Source organism: Anomaloglossus baeobatrachus, chromosome 5, assembly GCF_048569485.1.
Source record: "Anomaloglossus baeobatrachus isolate aAnoBae1 chromosome 5, aAnoBae1.hap1, whole genome shotgun sequence".
Lineage (NCBI taxonomy): Eukaryota > Metazoa > Chordata > Amphibia > Anura > Aromobatidae > Anomaloglossus > Anomaloglossus baeobatrachus.
The window spans coordinates 8,377,070-8,398,439 of NC_134357.1; the positions used below are offsets into that span (position 1 = coordinate 8,377,070).

The window sequence follows — 21,370 nt, forward strand, 5'->3', positions numbered from 1 at the left end:
TCTTTGTGAAGATTTTCTTGAGAGAATGTGCCTGTCACTTCTTTTCGGCAGGTAGCTGCAGAATACCCCCGGAATTTCACTCCATTCACTGTAATGTAATCACGAAATTCCGGGGGTATACCGCAGGTAGGAAATGATGTGCGGAATACCCCCGGTATAGCTGCAATTTACCTGCGGGAATGCTCATCGCTGCCTGCGTTTTGCAGGAAGTGATGTCATTATGACAGAAGAGGAAGCGGAGCAGAGTAAACACACACATCACACTCCCTGGACGCCGCACAGAAGCACTTCCATGTGACGTCCGGCGGGTGCCCGTGCAGTCTGTGTCCCGCTCCAGCCCCACCACTGCTAGCACAGCAGTGTCAGTGTCTGCCCGCAGTATCAGTAGCTTGTCACGCTGCAGCGCAGGCAGACACTGACACTCAGCAGTGCGTGTAGCCGCAGGGATGCCGAGCGCTGCTGTCAGGAGGTGAGATGAGATCATTACCTGCGGTGACGATCTCCTGCCTCCTGACGTCACCGCAGTCACTGCCGTCTATGCCCGCAGTCCGGTGACGTCACGGGCTCTCGCGATACTGCTCAGAACGCGGCGGGCATAGAAGGCAGTGACAGCGCTGACGTCACCAGTGCAGGAGATCATCACAGCAGGTAATCTCATCTATCCTCCTGAAGCAGCGCTCGTCATCCCATGCAGTGACCTGGGCTGACGTATTGATGTTAGCTCAGGTCACTACACGGCTCTCCCAGCCAATGGGGAACATTCTGTTCTTCATTGACTGGGACAGTGACTATGGTATGGATCGCCGTGGGACCCCCTTATTGGATTACGCCGGACCCGGATTTGATTGTTCTTGTCAATAAATTGGTGAAAGAGGGAATGTTTTGGGGAGTATTTTTTCAAATAAAACTTTTTTTGTTGTCTATTTTTTATTTATTACTGACTGGGTTGGTGATGTCGGGTATCTGATAGACGCCCGACATAGCTAACACCAGGGCTTGATGCCAGGTGACATTACACATCTGGCATCAACCCCATATATTACCCTATTTGCCACCGCACCAGGGCAACGGGATGAGTTGGGGCGAAGCGCCAGGATTGGCACGTCTAATGGATGCGCCACTTCTGGGGTGGCTGCAGCCTGCTATTTTTAGGCTGGGGAGTGTCCAATAACCATGGACCTCCCTAGTCTGAGAATATCAGACCCCAGCTGTCCGCTTTACCTTGGCTGGTGATCCAATTTGGGGGGGGACCCCACGTTTTTTGTTTTAAATTATTTATTTAATATAAAATAACAGCGTGGGGTGCCCTCTGTTTTGGATTACCAGCCAAGATGAAGCTGCCAGCTGTGGTCTGCAGGCTGCAGCCGTCTGCTTTACCCTAGCTGGTTACAAAAGATGGGGGGACCTCACGTCATTTTTTTTTTAATTATTTATTTATTTTTTGGCTAAATACAAGGCTAGGCACCCTTTAGTGCCACATTAAAGTCACTAAAGGGTGCCAGCTTAGAATATGCAGGGGGGTGGGGCATTATATAGGTCTTTCTCATCTATCTATCTATCTATCTATCTATCTCTCTATCCATCTTCCCCTCTATCCATTATCTGTCTATTATCTATATTATTTATTGCAGTTACAGCATAAAAAACCCGCAGGGACCAACTTGCGGAAAAACCGCGGCAAAAATCACGTCAAAATCGTGGCAAAAACACATGCGTTTTTCCCGCGGTTTTGGTAATCTTCAACTCCCAGAAGTTTCTCAAGAAATTTTCTTGAGAAAAATCACTTTTCTAGTGCGCACACAGCCTAAGAAACAGATTGACTGCGGATGTGTTCGACAAAGATGGAAGTCATTGACCATTAACACGGAAACAGGAGCTGATGTGGAACTCATCATGAACTTTTCACAGCAAAGATTAGAGTCAAGCTGCAGAAGAGGAGAAGACAACAGGTCGGGTCCAACTGTAGCACCGGCTTCCCAAGCGCCATGTCGCGGCCCGGTCTCTTTCCTGCACAGCCATCCTCGTGCTGCATGGTTCTCTGCTTATTTACACAGCCACCCATGTGTTGTGTGGTCTTCTGCGTCCCTTCATTGCCGTCCCTGACTTGTCCCCCTCCCTCTTCAGTTGCCCAAGTTTGTGTTGGTCCGCAGCTTCTGCCTGGACCCTTGATGCTGCGCGGGGTTTCCCGGTCTCCAGCCTAGGGGGCACACACGCATGCTTCCTGCCCCTTTTTAAGGTGAACTGTGCGCACCTTGCAAAGGTGTCCCCAGCCTATCACTGGGAGGCGCCAGGTATTTAAGGCTCCCTCCCCTGATGTGAGGGGCCCGAGCAATGCTTTAGGATTCAGATCCTTGCTGTGTGTTGGTCCTGTCTGTCTGCTCCGGCCTCCAGCACCGGTCCATGCTACCAGTTCTGCTCTGCTGTGTCTGTCCTGTCTGTTCCCTGGCACCAGCCTGTATCCTGCACCAGAGTTCATACCCACCTGCACCTGTCGTCGTGTCTGCCTCAGCCGTCCTGTCTACACCTCTGCCTGATGTCCCGTGTCTGGTGGTCCGTGCCTTATGACCTGGACCCTGATGACCGGAGTTTCTCCTGAGGTCCTGTCCTGGCTGCACCTGTGTCTGATGACCTGTGCCTGATGTCCTGTGCCTGATGACCTGTGCCTGATGACCTGCGCCTGATGACCTGCGCCTGATGACCTGCGCCTGATGACCTGCGCCTGATGACCTGCGCCTGATGACCTGCGCCGGATGACCTGCGCCGGATGACCTGCGCCTGATGACCTGCGCCGGATGACCTGCGCCTGATGACCTACGCCTGATGACCTGCGCCTGATGACCTGCGCCTGATGACCTGCGCCTGATGACCTGCGCCTGATGACCTGCGCCTGATGACCCGCGCCTGATGACCTGCGCCTGATGACCTTCGCCTGATGTCCTGCGCCTGATGACCTGTGCCTGATGTCCTGTGTCTGATGACCTGCGCCTGATGACCTGCGCCTGATGACCTGCGCCTGATGTCCTGCGCCTGATGACCTGTGCCTGATGACCTGCGCCTGATGTCCTGCGCCTGATGACCTGCGCCTGATGACCTGCGCCTGATGACCTGTGCCTGATGTCCTGTGCCTGATGTCCTGTGCCTGATGTCCTGTGCCTGATGACCTGTGCCTGATGACCTGTGCCTGATGACCTGTGCCTGATGACCTGTGCCTGATGTCCTGTGCCTGATGACCTGTGCCTGATGCCCTGTGCCTGATGACCTGCGCCTGATGTCCTGCGCCTGATGACCTGCGCCTGATGACCTGTGCCTGATGACCTGTGCCTGATGACCTGTGCCTGATGACCTGTGCCTGATGACCTGTGCCTGATGACCTGTGCCTGATGACCTGTGCCTGATGACCTGTGCCTGATGTCCTGTGCCTGATGACCTGTGCCTGATGCCCTGTGCCTGATGACCTGCGCCTGATGTCCTGTGCCTGATGACCTGTGCCTGATGACCTGCGCCTGATGTCCTGTGCCTGATGACCTGTGCCTGATGTCCTGTGTCTGATGACCTGCGCCTGATGACCTGCGCCGGATGACCTGCGCCTGATGACCTGCGCCTGATGACCTGCGCCTGATGACCTGCGCCTGATGACCTGCGCCTGGTGACCTGCGCCTGGTGACCTGTGCCTGATGACCTGTGCCTGATGACCTGCGCCTGATGTCCTGTGCCTGATGACCTGTGCCTGATGTCCTGTGTCTGATGACCTGCGCCTGATGACCTGCGCCTGATGACCTGCGCCGGATGACCTGCGCCTGATGACCTGCGCCTGATGACCTGCGCCTGATGACCTGCGCCTGATGACCTGCACCTGATGACCTGCGCCTGGTGACCTGTGCCTGATGACCTGTGCCTGGTGACCTGTGCCTGGTGACCTGTGCCTGGTGACCTGTGCCTGATGACCTGTGCCTGATGACCTGTGCCAGAAGTTTATTACCTGCCACTCTGCCTTGTGTGCTGCCCGGTTTGTCCTGCCAGTGTCCATCTGGTCTATGACTGTCCACCTTTCCTGCTGTCTCCTTGCTCCGCTCAGCTGCCACATTCCCATTTACTGCCCCGTGAGTGGCACCTGGCATTCTGCCTCGTGGAGGGCGCTTAGTTAAGCCCCTCCAACGAAAGGGTACTTGGGTTCCCCCTGTGGTCCAGTGGGTTGACTACCACTCACCGCCTTCCCCGGCGCTGAGCGTTACACCAACTTCAGTTTCACCAACATACCTGAAGTTGACATGGATGAAAGAAAGCCTGAGCAATTATGGGCACAAATCAGTACTATTGTTACTGAGGAAGCCAGAAAGACAATAAACAAGAGGCAGAAGAGACCCCCGCAGCCACGGGTAACAGAAGAGACCCCCGCAGCCACGGGTAACAGAAGAGACCCCCGCAGCCACAGGTAATAGAAGAGACCCCCACAGCCACAGGTAACAGAAGAGACCCCTGCAGCCATGGGTAACAAAACAGACCCCCACAGCCACGGGTAACAGAAGAGACCCCTGCAGCGATGGGTAACAGAAGAGACTCCTGCAGCGATGGGTAACAGAAGAGACCCCCGCAACCACGAGTAACAGAAGAGACCCCCACAGCCATGCGTAACAGAAGAGAACCCCACAGCCACAGGTAATAGAAGAGACCCCCGCAGCTATGGGTAACAAAAGAGACCTCCGCAGCCACGGGTAACAGAAGAGGCCCCCGCAGCCATGCGTAACAGAAGAGGCCCCCGCAGCCACCGGTAACAGGAGAGAACCCCACAGCCATGCGTAACAGAAGAGAACCCCACAGCCATGCGTAACAGAAGAGAACCCCACAGCCATGCGTAACAGAAGAGAACCCCACAGCCATGCGTAACAGAAGAGAACCCCACAGCCATGCGTAACAGAAGAGGCCCCCGCAGCCATGCGTAACAGAAGAGAACCCCACAGCCATGCGTAACAGAAGAGAACCCCACAGCCATGCGTAACAGAAGGGACCTTAAAATTTATCAAAAAAAGATAAATGGCAAAAGTAAAAGGTGACAAGCAGGACGCAGACATCATCAGTACAAGACTTAAGAGCCGTTTCATCATTGATCCCTACTGTGGGACCGGATACAGGATCTCTGTGATGATATCGGGGCACAGAACTCTCAATGGTTGATGTTGCAGGTTTCGGGCAGTGACGCCCCTAGTGCCCACCGCCTTATCATCCTCCCTGTAATCTTAGCCCCTGCAGGGCGGTGGGGAATATACAGTAATTAAATATCCAGTAGCATATAGCCGGTATTTTGTGGCAGCTGCGGTGATGACGAGTCCTGCATTTCGGAGCTTGTGTCGTCTCATTCTCCTTTTTGTCTCGGCGGTAGGTGAAATATCATCAGCGATATCAGAGGGAGATGAAGGGTAAAACAAGCGCAACAGATGTGTCCTCCAGCAGACAGAGTACGGAGCGTCTGAGCCAGGTATGCTCCAGACACAGAGGTGCAGAGCTGTCAGTCACACCACACGCCCACCCGTCCATCACCCCAGCCCCCCAGGACCCCGCCAAAATCAAAGGCTGATTCCAGCATGTTAGATAAGATGCTAAAAGCCCATTATGTGATCAAACGAGCGTTCATCTCTAGAGGAGCGGCGCTCAGTCATTCCATGTATCCAGTTATATCAAATCCCAACAGTCCCTTATCAATTTACTAAAGGGGCCGTCATTGGTACAGGGGGTCCGGACCGTCATTAGTACAGGGGTCCGGGCCGTCATTAGTACAGGGGTCTGGGCCGTCATTAGTACAGGGGTCCGGGCCGTCATTAGTACAGGGGGTCCGGACCGTCATTAGTACAGGCGTCCGGACCGTCATTAGTACAGGGGGTCCGGACCGTCATTAGTACAGGGGTCCGGGCCGTCATTAGTACAGGGGTCCGGACCGTCATTAGTACAGGGGTCCGGACCGTCATTAGTACAGGGGGTCCGGACCGTCATTAGTACAGGGGTCCGGGCCGTCATTAGTACAGGGGGTCTGGACCGTCATTAGTACAGGGGTCCGGACCGTCATTAGTACAGGGGTCCGGACCGTCATTAGTACAGGGGGTCCGGACCGTCATTAGTACAGGGGTCCGGACCGTCATTAGTACAGGGGCCCGGACCGTCATTAGTACAGGGGTCCGGACCGTCATTAGTACAGGGGTCCGGACCGTCATTAGTACAGGGGTCCGGACCGTCATTAGTACAGGAGTCCGGACCGTCATTAGTACAGGGGTCCGGACCGTCATTAGTACAGGGGTCCGGACCTTCATTAGTACAGGGGTCCGGACCGTCATTAGTACAGGGGTCCGGACCGTCATTAGTACAGGAGGTCCGGACCGTCATTAGTACAGGGGGTCCGGACCGTCATTAGTACAGGGGTCCGGACCGTCATTAGTACAGGGGTCCGGACCGTCATTAGTACAGGGGGTCCGGACCGTCATTAGTACAGGGGGTCCGGACCGTCATTAGTACAGGGGTCCGGACCGTCATTAGTACAGGGGTCCGGACCGTCATTAGTACAGGGGGTCTGGACCATCATTAGTACAGGGGTCTGGGCCTTCATTAGTACAGTGGGTCCAGGCCGTCATTAGTACAGGGGTCCGGACCGTCATTAGTACAGGGGGTCCGGACCGTCATTAGTACAGGGGGTCCGGACCGTCATTAGTACAGGGGGTCCGGACCGTCATTAGTACAGGGGTCCGGACCGTCATTAGTACAGGGGTCAGGACCGTCATTAGTACAGGGGTCCGGACCGTCATTAGTACAGGGGTCCGGACCGTCATTAGTACAGGGGTCCGGACCGTCATTAGTACAGGGGTCCAGACCGTCATTAGTACAGGGGTCCGGACCGTCATTAGTACAGGAGGTCCAGACCGTCATTAGTACAGGGGGTCCGGACCGTCATTAGTACAGGGGTCTGGACCGTCATTAGTACAGGGGTCCGGACCGTCATTAGTACAGGGGGTCCGGACCGTCATTAGTACAGGGGGTCCGGACTGTCATTAGTACAGGGGTCCGGACCGTCATTAGTACAGGGGTCCGGACCGTCATTAGTACAGGGGTCCGGACCGTCATTAGTACAGGGGTCTGGGCCTTCATTAGTACAGGGGGTCCAGGCCGTCATTAGTACAGGGGTCCGGACCGTCATTAGTACAGGGGGTCCGGACCGTCATTAGTACAGGGGGTCCGGACCGTCATTAGTACAGGGGGTCCGGACCGTCATTAGTACAGGGGGTCCGGACCGTCATTAGTACAGGGGGTCTGGACCGTCATTAGTACAGGGGTCCGGACCGTCATTAGTACAGGGGGTCCGGACCGTCATTAGTACAGGGGGTCCGGACCGCCTGACGCAGGTAAAATCTCCATACAAGTCAGAGCAGAACATTTACCTTCACATTAGATCTCTTGGTTGTATCTTTCTATTCCACCACTAGAGGGCGCTGTCAGCAGATTATTAGTATTATTGACCGGTTATTGTAAAATATTCTCTCAATGCAATTATGTATCGATCCGGTGCGATTACCCGAGAAATACAATGTAACTATAGAAAGGAGATTCTGGGGAAGCCTGGGTATATTAAATGGGGCAGATCCATTATATATATATATGGGGCAGATCCATTATATATATGGGGCAGATCCACTATATACATGGGGCAGATCCACTATATACATGGGGCAGATCCACTATATACATGGGGCAGATCCACTATATACATGGGGCAGATCCACTATATACATGGGGCAGATCCACTATATACATGGGGCAGATCCATTATATACAAGGGGGAGATCCATTATATACGTGGGGCAGATCCACTATATACGTGGGGCAGATCCACTATATACGTGGGGCAGATCCACTATATACGTGGGGCAGATCCACTATATACGTGGGGCTGATCCACTATATACGTGGGGCAGATACACTATATATGTGGGGCAGATACACTATATATGTGGGGCAGATACCCTATATATGTGGGGCAGATACACTATATATGTGGGGTAGATACACTATATATGTGGGGTAGATACACTATATACGTGGGGCAGATACACTATATATGTCAGGCTGATCCCCTATATATGTGGGGCAGATACACTATATATGTGGGGCTGATCCCCTATATATGTGGGGCAGATCCACTATATACGTGGGGCAGATCCACTATATACGTGGGGCAGATCCACTATATACGTGGGGCTGATCCACTATATACGTGGGGCTGATCCACTATATACGTGGGGCTGATCCACTATATACGTGGGGCTCATCCACTATATATGTGGGGCTGATCCACTATATATGTGGGGCTGATCCCCTATATATGTGGGGCAGATACACTATATATGTGGGGCTGATCCCCTATATATGTGGGGCAGATACACTATATATGTGGGGCAGATACACTATATATGTGGGGCAGATACACTATATATGTGGGGCAGATACCCTATATATGTGGGGCAGATACACTATATATGTGGGGCTGATCCCCTATATATGTGGGGCAGATACACTATATATGTGGGGCAGATACACTATATATGTGGGGCTGATCCCCTATATATGTGGGGCAGATACACTATATATGTGGGGCTGATCCCCTATATATGTGGGGCAGATACACTATATATGTGGGGCAGATACACTATATATGTGGGGCTGATCCCCTATATATGTGGGGCAGATACACTATATATGTGGGGCAGATACACTATATATGTGGGGCAGATACACTATATATGTGGGGCAGATACCCTATATATGTGGGGCAGATACACTATATATGTGGGGCTGATCCCCTATATATGTGGGGCAGATACACTATATATGTGGGGCAGATACCCTATATATGTGGGGCAGATACCCTATATATGGGGCAGATACACTATATATGTGGGGCTGATCCCCTATATATGTGGGGCAGATACACTATATATGTGGGGCAGATACACTATATATGTGGGGCTGATCCCCTATATATGTGGGGCAGATACACTATATATGTGGGGCTGATCCCCTATATATGTGGGGCTGATCCCCTATATATGTGGGGCAGATACACTATATATGTGGGGCAGATACACTATATACGTGGGGCATATCCACTATATACGTGGGGCAGATCCACTATATACGTGGGGCAGATACATTATATGTCTATAGATCTCAGCGTCACTCGCATTGTAATGTTACCTCTTATATGCGCTGCATCTTCTGGGGCAGGAATATGATGAGGATCTGGTGGAATATCGGGGGAAGGGCAGCTTCCCAGCAATGATCACCCCGGCTTATCTCAGCGCCAAAAAGGCCAATGACATCGCCAGTGATGTGAGTATTGGGGTCAGGGGTAGGGGAGATGTGTATGAGTGATGTACGGAGGCTGGGTGTATGTATGACTGATGTACGGAGGATGGGTGTATGTATGACAGGTTAATGGAGCATGCATGTATGTATAAGTGATGTATGGAGGATGAGTGCATGTATGACTGATGTACGGAGGATGGGTGTATGTATGAGTGATGTATGGAGGATGGGTGTATGTATGACTGATGTATGGAGGATGGGTGTATGTATGACTGATGTATGGAGGATGAGTGCATGTATGACTGATGTATGGAGGATGAGTGCATGTATGACTGATGTATGGAGGATGGGTGTATGTATGACTGATGTATGGAGGATGGGTGTATGTATGACAGGTTCATGGAACATGCATGTATGTATGACTGATATATGGAGCATGCATGTATGTATAAGTGATGTATGGAGGATGAGTGCATGTATGACTGATGTACGGAGGATGGGTGTATGTATGAGTGATGTATGGAGGATGGGTGTATGTATGAGTGATGTATGGAGGATGGGTGTATGTATGAGTGATGTATGGAGGATGAGTGCATGTATGACTGATGTACGGAGGATGGGTGTATGTATGAGTGATGTATGGAGGATGGGTGTATGTATGAGTGATGTATGGAGGATGGGTGTATGTATGACTGATGTATGGAGGATGGGTGTATGTATGACTGATGTATGGAGGATGAGTGCATGTATGACTGATGTATGGAGGATGAGTGCATGTATGACTGATGTATGGAGGATGGGTGTATGTATGACTGATGTATGGAGGAAGGGTGTATGTATGACAGGTTCATGGAACATGCATGTATGTATGACTGATATATGGAGCATGCATGTATGTATGACTGATATATGGAGCATGCATGTATGTATGACTGATATATGGAGCATGCATGTATGTATGACTGATATATGGAGCATGCATGTATGTATGACTGATATATGGAGCATGCATGTATGTATGACTGATATATGGAGCATGCATGTATGTATGACTGATATATGGAGCATGCATGTATGTATGACTGATATATGGAGTATGCATGTATGTATGACTGATATATGGAGTATACATGTATGTATGAGTGATGTATGGAGCATGCATGTATGTGGGATATATGGACTGTAGCTGTATGTATGAGTGATGTATGGAGCATGCATGTATGTGTGATATATGGACTGTAGCTGTATGTATGAGTGATGTATGGAGCATGTATGTATGTGTGATGTATGGTCTGTAGGTGCATGTATGACTGATGTATGGAGCATGTATGTATGAGTGATGTATGGAGCATGTGCAGTATGTATGAGTGATGTATGGTCTGTAGGTGTATGTATGAGTGATGTATGGTCTGTAGGTGTATGTATGAGTGATGTATGGTCTGTAGGTGTATGTATGAGTGATGTATGGTCGGTAGGTGTATGTATGAGTGATGTATGGTCTGTAGGTGTATGTATGAGTGATGTATGGTCTGTAGGTGTATGTATGAGTGATGTATGGTCTGTAGGTGTATGTATGAGTGATGTATGGTCGGTAGGTGTATGTATGAGTGATGTATGGTCTGTAGGTGTATGTATGAGTGATGTATGGTCGGTAGGTGTATGTATGAGTGATGTATGGTCTGTAGGTGTATGTATGAGTGATGTATGGTCTGTAGGTGTATGTATGAGTGATGTATGGTCTGTAGGTGTATGTATGAGTGATGTATGGTCGGTAGGTGTATGTATGAGTGATGTATGGTCTGTAGGTGTATGTATGAGTGATGTATGGTCTGTAGGTGTATGTATGAGTGATGTATGGTCTGTAGGTGTATGTATGAGTGATGTATGGTCGGTAGGTGTATGTATGAGTGATGTATGGTCGGTAGGTGTATGTATGAGTGATGTATGGTCTGTAGGTGCATGTATGAATGGATTGTTCCTCTCTGTATATGTAATAAATGCTTCCATGGTTTCTGGATGTATTTCAGATTAAATATAAGAAGGACCTGTGCAGGATGCGGGGCGCTGCGCAGTACCACACGCTGGCGGCAGAGGAGAACCTGGCACTGAAACAGGCCCAGAACGTGAACAAACTCGTCAGTGAGGTGAGACCCCGGGTATCAGGGGCCCATCACACGGGGCCCATCACACGGGGCCCATCACACGGAGCCCATCACACGGAGCCCATCACACGGGGCCCATCACACGGGGCCCATCACACGGGGCCCATCACACGGGGCCCATGACACGGAGCCCATCACATGGGGCCCATCACACGGGGCCCATCACACGGGGCCCATCACACGGAGCCCATCACACGGGGCCCATCACACGGGGCCCATCACACGGGGCCCATCACACGGGGCCCATGACACGGAGCCCATCACATGGGGCCCATCACACGGGGCCCATCACACGGGGCCCATCACACGGGGCCCATCACACGGAGCCCATCACACGGGGCCCATCACACGGGGCCCATCACACGGGGCCCATCACACGGGGCCCATCACACGGAGCCCATCACACGGAGCCCGGAGCCCATCACGCGGGGCCCATCACGCGGGGCCCATCACGCGGGGCCCATCACGCGGGGCCCATCACACGGGGCCCATCACACGGGGCCCATCACACGGGGCCCATCACACGGAGCCCATCACACGGGGCCCATCACACGGGGCCCATCACACGGGGCCCATCACACGGGGCCCATCACACGGGGCCCATCACACGGAGCCCATCACACGGAGCCCGGAGCCCATCACGCGGGGCCCATCACACGGAGCCCCTCACACGGGGCCCATCACACGGGGCCCATCACACGGGGCCCATCACACGGAGCCCATCACACGGGGCCCATCACACGGGGCCCATCACACGGGGCCCATCACACGGGGCCCATCACACGGAGCCCATCACACGGGGCCCATCACACGGGGCCCATCACACGGGGCCCATCACACGGGGCCCATCACACGGGGCCCATCACACGGAGCCCATCACACGGAGCCCGGAGCCCATCACGCGGGGCCCATCACACGGAGCCCATCACACGGGGCCCATCACACGGGGCCCATCACACGGGGCCCATCACACGGGGCCCATCACACGGAGCCCATCACACGGGGCCCATCACACGGGGCCCATCACACGGGGCCCATCACACGGGGCCCACTCCTCCATGAGATCTAGTGGCCCTTACTGATCACATCCAGCACAGACTGCGTATCACTGACCAGCTCTCCATATACAGCCCCCTGTGCTTCCCACCTCGCTATATAGTGACCCTGCGCCCCCTGTGCTTCCCACCTCGCTATATAGTGACCCTGTGCTTCCCACCTCGCTATATAGTGACCCTGCGCCCCCTGTGCTTCCCACCTCGCTATATAGTGCCCCTGTGCCCCCTGTGCTTCCCACCTCGTCATATACTGACCCTGCGCCCCCTGTGCTTCCCACCTCGCTATATAGTGACCCTGCGCCCCCTGTGCTTCCCACCTCGCTATATAGTGACCCTGCGCCCCCTGTGCTTCCCACCTCGCTATATAGTGCCCCTGTGCCCCCTGTGCTTCCCACCTCGCTATATAGTGACCCTGCGCCCCCTGTGCTTCCCACCTCGCTATATAGTGCCCCTGTGCCCCCTGTGCTTCCCACCTCGCCATATAGTGACCCTGCGCCCCCTGTGCTTCCCACCTCACCATATAGTGACCCTGCGCCCCCTGTGCTTCCCACCTCGTCATATAGTGACCCTGTGCTTCCCACCTCCCCATATAGTGACCCTGTGCCCCCTGTGCTTCCCACCTCACCATATAGTGACCCTGCGCCCCCTGTGCTTCCCACTTCGCTATATAGTGCCCCTGTGCCCCCTGTGCTTCCCACCTCACCATATAGTGACCCTGCGCCCCCTGTGCTTCCCACCTCGCCATATAGTGACCCTGCGCTCCCTGTGATTCCCACCTCGCCATATAGTGACCCTGCGCCCCCTGTGATTCCCACCTCGCCATATAATGACCCTGCGCCCCCTGTGCTTCCCACCTCGTTATATAGTGACCCTGTGCTTCCCACCTCCCCATATAGTGACCCTGTGCCCCCTGTGATTCCCACCTCGCTATATAGTGACCCTGCGACCCCTGTGATTCCCACCTCGCCATATAGTGACCCTGCTCCCCCCTGTGATTCCCACTTCGCTATATAGTGACCCTGCGCCCCCTGTGATTCCCACCTCGCCATATAGTGACCCTGCGCCCCCTGTGATTCCCATCTCGCCATATAGTGACCCTGCGCCCCCTGTGATTCCCACCTCACCATATAGTGACCCTGCGCCCCCTGTGCTTCCCACCTCGTCATATAGTGACCCTGTGCTTCCCACCTCCCCATATAGTGACCCTGCGCCCCCTGTGATTCCCACCTCGCTATATAGTGACCCTGCGACCCCTGTGATTCCCACCTTGCCATATAGTGACCCTGCTCCCCCCTGTGATTCCCACTTCGCTATATAGTGACCCTGCGCCCCCTGTGATTCCCACCTCGCTATATAGTGACCCTGCGCCCCCTGTGATTCCCACCTCGCCATATAGTGACCCTGCGCCCCCTGTGATTCCCACCTCGCTATATAGTGACCCTGCGCCCCCTGTGCTTCCCACCTCGCTATATAGTGACCCTGCGCCCCCTGTGATTCCCACCTCGCTATATAGTGACCCTGCGCCCCCTGTGATTCCCACCTCGCTATATAGTGACCCTGCGCCCCCTGTGATTCCCACCTCGCTATATAGTGACCCTGCGCCCCCTGTGATTCCCACCTCGCCATATAGTGACCCTGCGCCCCCTGTGATTCCCACCTCGCCATATAGTGACCCTGCGCCCCCTGTGATTCCCACCTCGCTATATAGTGACCCTGTGCTTCCCACCTCGCTATATAGTGACCCTGCACCCCCTGTGATTCCCACCTCGCTATATAGTGACCCTGCGCCCCCTGTGATTCCCACCTCGCCATATAGTGACCCTGCACCCCCTGTGATTCCCACCTCGCTATATAGTGACCCTGCGCCCCCTGTGATTCCCACCTCGCTATATAGTGACCCTGCGCCCCCTGTGATTCCCACCTCGCTATATAGTGACCCTGCGCCCCCTGTGATTCCCACCTCGCCATATAGTGACCCTGCGCCCCCTGTGATTCCCACCTCGCCATATAGTGACCCTGTGCCCCCTGTGCTTCCCACCTCGCCATATAGTGACCCTGCGCCCCCTGTGATTTCCACTTCGCTATATAGTGACCCTGCGCCCCCTGTGATTCCCACCTCGCCATATAGTGACCCTGCGCCCCCTGTGATTCCCACCTCGCTATATAGTGACCCTGCGCCCCCTGTAATTCCCACCTCGCTATATAGTGACCCTGCGCCCCCTGTGATTCCCACCTCGCTATATAGTGACCCTGCGCCCCCTGTGATTCCCACCTCGCCATATAGTGACCCTGCGCCCCCTGTGATTCCCACCTCGCCATATAGTGACCCTGCGCCCCCTGTGCTTCCCACCTCGCCATATAGTGACCCTGCGCCCCCTGTGATTCCCACCTCGCCATATAGTGACCCTGCGCCCCCTGTGATTCCCACCTCGCCATATAATGACCCTGCGCCCCCTGTGCTTCCCACCTCGTCATATAGTGACCCTGTGCTTCCCACCTCCCCATATAGTGACCCTGTGCCCCCTGTGATTCCCACGTCGCCATATAGTGACCCTGCGCCCCCTGTGATTCCCACCTCGCCATATAGTGACCCTGCGCCCCCTGTGATTCCCACCTCGCTATATAGTGACCCTGTGCTTCCCACCTCGCTATATAGTGACCCTGCACCCCCTGTGATTCCCACCTCGCTATATAGTGACCCTGCGCCCCCTGTGATTCCCACCTCGCCATATAGTGACCCTGCGCCCCCTGTGCTTCCCACCTCGCCATATAGTGACCCTGCGCCCCCTGTGATTTCCACTTCGCTATATAGTGACCCTGCGCCCCCTGTGATTCCCACCTCGCCATATAGTGACCCTGCGCCCCCTGTGATTCCCACCTCGCTATATAGTGACCCTGCGCCCCCTGTAATTCCCACCTCGCTATATAGTGACCCTGCGCCCCCTGTGATTCCCACCTCGCTATATAGTGACCCTGCGCCCCCTGTGATTCCCACCTCGCCATATAGTGACCCTGCGCCCCCTGTGATTCCCACCTCGCCATATAGTGACCCTGCGCCCCCTGTGCTTCCCACCTCGCCATATAGTGACCCTGCGCCCCCTGTGATTCCCACCTCGCCATATAGTGACCCTGCGCCCCCTGTGATTCCCACCTCGCCATATAATGACCCTGCGCCCCCTGTGCTTCCCACCTCGTCATATAGTGACCCTGTGCTTCCCACCTCCCCATATAGTGACCCTGTGCCCCCTGTGATTCCCACGTCGCCATATAGTGACCCTGCGCCCCCTGTGATTCCCACCTCGCTATATAGTGACCCTGCGACCCCTGTGATTCCCACCTCGCCATATAGTGACCCTGCTCCCCCCTGTGATTCCCACTTCGCTATATAGTGACCCTGCGCCCCCTGTGATTCCCACCTCGCCATATAGTGACCCTGCGCCCCCTGTGATTCCCATCTCGCCATACAGTGACCCTGCGCCCCATGTGATTCCCACCTCGCCATATAGTGACCCTGCACCCCCTGTGATTCCCACCTCGCTATATAGTGACCCTGCGCTTCCCACCTCGCTATATAGTGACCCTGCGACCCCTGTGATTCCCAACTCGCTATATAGTGACCCTGCGCCCCCTGTGCTTCCCGCCTCACCATATAGTGACCCTGCGCCCCCTGTGCTTCCCACCTCGCCATATGGTGACCCTGCGCCCCCTGTGATTCCCACCTCGCCATATAATGACCCTGCGCCCCCTGTGATTCCCACCTCGCCATATAGTGACCCTGCGCCCCCTGTGCTTCCCACCTCGTCATATAGTGACCCTGTGCTTCCCACCTCGCTACATAGTGACCCTGCGCCCCCTGTGATTCCCACCTCGCTATATAGTGACCCTGCGACCCCTGTGATTCCCACCTTGCCATATAGTGACCCTGCTCCCCCCTGTGATTCCCACTTCGCTATATAGTGACCCTGCGCCCCCTGTGATTCCCACCTCGCCATATAGTGACCCTGCGCCCCCTGTGATTCCCACCTCGCCATATAGTGACCCTGCGCCCCCTGTGATTCCCACCTCGCCATATAGTGACCCTGCGCCCCCTGTGATTCCCACCTCGCTATATAGTGACCCTGCGCCCCCTGTGATTCCCACCTCGCCATATAGTGACCCTGCGCCCCCTGTGCTTCCCACCTCGCCATATAGTGACCCTGCGCCCCCTGTGATTCCCACCTCGCCATATAGTGACCCTGCGCCCCCTGTGATTCCCACCTCGCCATATAATGACCCTGCGCCCCCTGTGCTTCCCACCTCGTCATATAGTGACCCTGTGCTTCCCACCTCCCCATATAGTGACCCTGTGCCCCCTGTGATTCCCACGTCGCCATATAGTGACCCTGCGCCCCCTGTGATTCCCACCTCGCTATATAGTGACCCTGTGACCCCTGTGATTCCCACCTCGCCATATAGTGACCCTGCTCCCCCCTGTGATTCCCACCTCGCTATATAGTGACCCTGCTCCCCCCTGTGATTCCCACTTCGCTATATAGTGACCCTGCGCCCCCTGTGATTCCCACCTCGCCATATAGTGACCCTGCGCCCCCTGTGATTCCCATCTCGCCATATAGTGACCCTGCGCCCCCTGTGATTCCCACCTCGCCATATAGTGACCCTGCGCCCCCTGTGATTCCCACCTCGCCATATAATGACCCTGCGCCCCCTGTGATTCCCACCTCGCTATATAGTGACCCTGCGCCCCCTGTGATTCCCACCTCGCCATATAGTGACCCTGCGCCCCCTGTGCTTCCCACCTCGCCATATAGTGACCCTGCGCCCCCTGTGATTCCCACCTCGCCATATAGTCACCCTGCGCCCCCTGTGATTCCCACCTCGCCATATAATGACCCTGCGCCCCCTGTGCTTCCCACCTCGTCATATAGTGACCCTGTGCTTCCCACCTCCCCATATAGTGACCCTGTGCCCCCTGTGATTCCCACGTCGCCATATAGTGACCCTGCGCCCCCTGTGATTCCCACCTCGCTATATAGTGACCCTGCGACCCCTGTGATTCCCACCTCGCCATATAGTGACCCTGCTCCCCCCTGTGATTCCCACTTCGCTATATAGTGACCCTGCGCCCCCTGTGATTCCCACCTCGCCATATAGTGACCCTGCGCCCCCTGTGATTCCCATCTCGCCATATAGTGACCCTGCGCCCCCTGTGATTCCCACCTCACCATATAGTGACCCTGCGCCCCCTGTGATTCCCACCTCGCTATATAGTGACCCTGCGACCCCTGTGATTCCCACCTCGCCATATAGTGACCCTGCTCCCCCCTGTGATTCCCACTTCGCTATATAGTGACCCTGCGCCCCCTGTGATTCCCACCTCGCCATATAGTGACCCTGCGCCCCCTGTGATTCCCATCTCGCCATATAGTGACCCTGCGCCCCCTGTGATTCCCACCTCACCATATAGTGACCCTGCGCCCCCTGTGATTCCCACCTCGCTATATAGTGACCCTGCGACCCCTGTGATTCCCACCTCGCTATATAGTGACCCTGCGCCCCCTGTGCTTCCCGCCTCACCATATAGTGACCCTGCGCCCCCTGTGCTTCCCACCTCGCCATATGGTGACCCTGCACCCCCTGTGATTCCCACCTCGCCATATAATGACCCTGCGCCCCCTGTGATTCCCACCTCGCCATGTAGTGACCCTGCGCCCCCTGTGCTTCCCACCTCGTCATATAGTGACCCTGTGCTTCCCACCTCCCCATATAGTGACCCTGCGCCCCCTGTGATTCCCACCTCGCTATATAGTGACCCTGCGACCCCTGTGATTCCCACCTTGCCATATAGTGACCCTGCTCCCCCCTGTGATTCCCACTTCGCTATATAGTGACCCTGCGCCCCCTGTGATTCCCACCTCGCCATATAGTGACCCTGCGCCCCCTGTGATTCCCACCTCGCCATATAGTGACCCTGCGCCCCCTGTGATTCCCACCTTGCCATATAGTGACCCTGTGCCCCCTGTGATTCCCACCTCGCTATATAGTGACCCTGCACCCCCTGTGATTTCCACCTCGCTATATAGTGACCCTGCGCCCCCTGTGATTCCCACCTCGCCATATAGTGACCCTGCGCCCCCTGTGATTCCCACCTCGCCATATAGTGACTCTGCGCCCCCTGTGATTCCCACCTCGCTATATAGTGACCCTGTGCTTCCCACCTCGCTATATAGTGACCTTGCACCCCCTGTGATTCCCACCTCGTTATATAGTGACCCTGCGCCCCCTGTGATTCCCACCTCGCCATATAGTGACCCTGCACCCCCTGTGATTCCCACCTCGCTATATAGTGACCCTGCGCTCCCTGTGATTCCCACCTCGCTATATAGTGACCCTGCGCCCCTTGTGATTCCCACCTCGCTATATAGTGACCCTGCGCCCCCTGTGATTCCCACCTCGCCATATAGTGACCCTGCGCCCCCTGTGATTCCCACCTCGCCATATAGTGACCCTGCGCCCCCTGTGCTTCCCACCTCGCTATATAGTGACCCTGCGCCCCCTGTGATTCCCACCTCGCTATATAGTGACCCTGCGCCCCCTGTGATTCCCACCTCGCTATATAGTGACCCTGCGCCCCCTGTGATTCCCACCTCGCTATATAGTGACCCTGCGCCCCCTGTGATTCCCACCTCGCTATATAGTGACCCTGCGCCCCCTGTGATTCCCACCTCGCCATATAGTGACCCTGCGCCCCCTGTGATTCCCACCTCGCCATATAGTGACCCTGCGCCCCCTGTGATTCCCACCTCGCTATATAGTGACCCTGTGCTTCCCACCTCGCCATATAGTGACCCTGCGCCCCCTGTGATTACCACCTCGCTATATAGTGACCCTGCGCCCCCTGTGATTCCCACCTCGCCATATAGTGACCCTGCACCCCCTGTGATTCCCACCTCGCTATATAGTGACCCTGCGCCCCCTGTGATTCCCCCTCTACCCTCATCTGTGTCTTCCAGGTGGGATATAAGAAGGACTTGGAGAGCAGTAAGGGGCACAGCATCAACTACTGTGAGACGCCCCAATTCCAGAACGTTAACAAGATCTCCAAATACACCAGTGATGTAAGTACCGCGCCCCTGGACGGGCACCAGCGCTGCTGATAAGGGCCGGATAGACCCTGCACCATGCACACTGCACATGGCGGCCGCCGTCTCTCCAGAGAATAGACGCATGGACATGTCACAATCACAGTTTCATTGCTCCACTGCATACAAAAAATGACTGCATAAATATTCTAGATCAAAAATCTCTTCCCGTTTTGTGAATACAGCTCCTGTGCAGAGCTCTGTATCTGTGACGCTGGGTATGGAGAAGTACCATGAGTACGGCAACAGGGAAGGGGACCCCTGTGTCTGGGCAAGGGGGAGATGGTGACCACTGACCAAACCTACCGCTGGCCCCTGGCTTCCCTGACCAGCCTAGATAGGTTACGCACCTATGTGCTGAGCAGGATACCTGACCCTGGCTGACCCTAGAACTGGGCCCTTGGTAGGGAGCGGATGGGATGAGCACTTAGTCAACCCCACTAAGCTCTAAGAAGACACAGGGAACACAAACGGAAGTGGGCAAATATCTTATATTCAAGAAGACTCAGGGAGAAGAACTGCAACAACAATCTTTCTTCAGGTTCATACAAGCCGACTGCTCGCATCCACGGCCTGTATAGGAATATAACTATCACCATCAAACACCAAGGGGAAATGTGGGTATTTAAGGACACAAGGGGAAGTGATGATGATTAGCAGCTGAAAGGTGAGGAACTCCACAGGGTCCTAAAAGGTAAGGGATTAACCCCGAGCAGAGAAGAAGGTCAAGGAGCAGTTTGTATGGGCGGCAAACACTGCGACCTTCTATAGCCGGACACCACAGGACTGTCTGTCACCCGTGACACACCCGTGAAAGTATCCCATGATTTCAGACTACATAAGAAATGTGTCATGTGTTGCTGCGATCACTCAACCTTTTAATAACAGTGCTCATTTTTGCTGACTACAATAATAGATGATCCTTACAAAATTGTTTAAAAGAACTGAAGTCCTCAGTGGTTGATACCTTTTAATGGCTAACTGAAAAGATGGTAATAATAGCAGCTTTCGAGACAGCTCAGGTCTCTTCTTCAGGCTCAATATTGATGATACTGAGCAGTCTCGAAAGCTTGCTATTATTACCATCTTTTCAGTTAGCCATTAAAAGGTATCAACCACTGAGGACATAGATGATCCTTATGATTTTTGAGTGTTGAATCCAAAAATCACATCCTCCAGTCATGTCTAGTTTTTCCGCAAAACGCTGTTTACTATGGAATTCTTCCAGTAATAATGTAACATTATATATATATTGTCACCAGAGTGACAGGAATGGGGGGATGGGTGACTGGATGGGAGACCCTATGGAGACCCTCAGACTAAGCGTACCCTAGGTTTTCCCTTAACCCAGAGGTACGCTTAAAGGTAGCGAGGTCTGGGCCCCCAACGTCTCCCTATCTCCTGTCATTGTCTCTGATGATAAGACCCCTTTCCACAATCCACCACCTGTGATAGGGCAAGGACAGAAGTAGAAACCCTACGGACTAACTTGACAGACAGGAGTACAAGCAAAACGCATTCACACCTAATGCCAACAATAGGGAACAACAAAAGATGTACAGGTAGGGGAAACACAGAAAGGAGAAAATAACAAAACAAGCTACCTTCACACACCAAAACAACAGGCAGCAGCAGCAGCAGCAACAGCAACAACAGCAGCAGCAAGCACCTT

The 21,370-nt window shown here is 54.3% G+C and overlaps 1 protein-coding gene across 1 annotated transcript in view; it reads left to right on the forward strand.

Annotated features, from left to right (window-relative positions):
- Positions 1–21,370, forward strand: part of NRAP (nebulin related anchoring protein) — a 127,877-nt gene that overhangs the window by 33,951 nt on the left and 72,556 nt on the right. The window contains exons 9-12 of the mRNA XM_075348155.1: positions 5,378–5,473; positions 9,262–9,366; positions 11,370–11,486; positions 19,570–19,674. Coding sequence (XP_075204270.1) covers positions 5,378–5,473; positions 9,262–9,366; positions 11,370–11,486; positions 19,570–19,674 — 423 coding nt within the window. The remainder of the gene's footprint in view (positions 1–5,377; positions 5,474–9,261; positions 9,367–11,369; positions 11,487–19,569; positions 19,675–21,370) is intronic.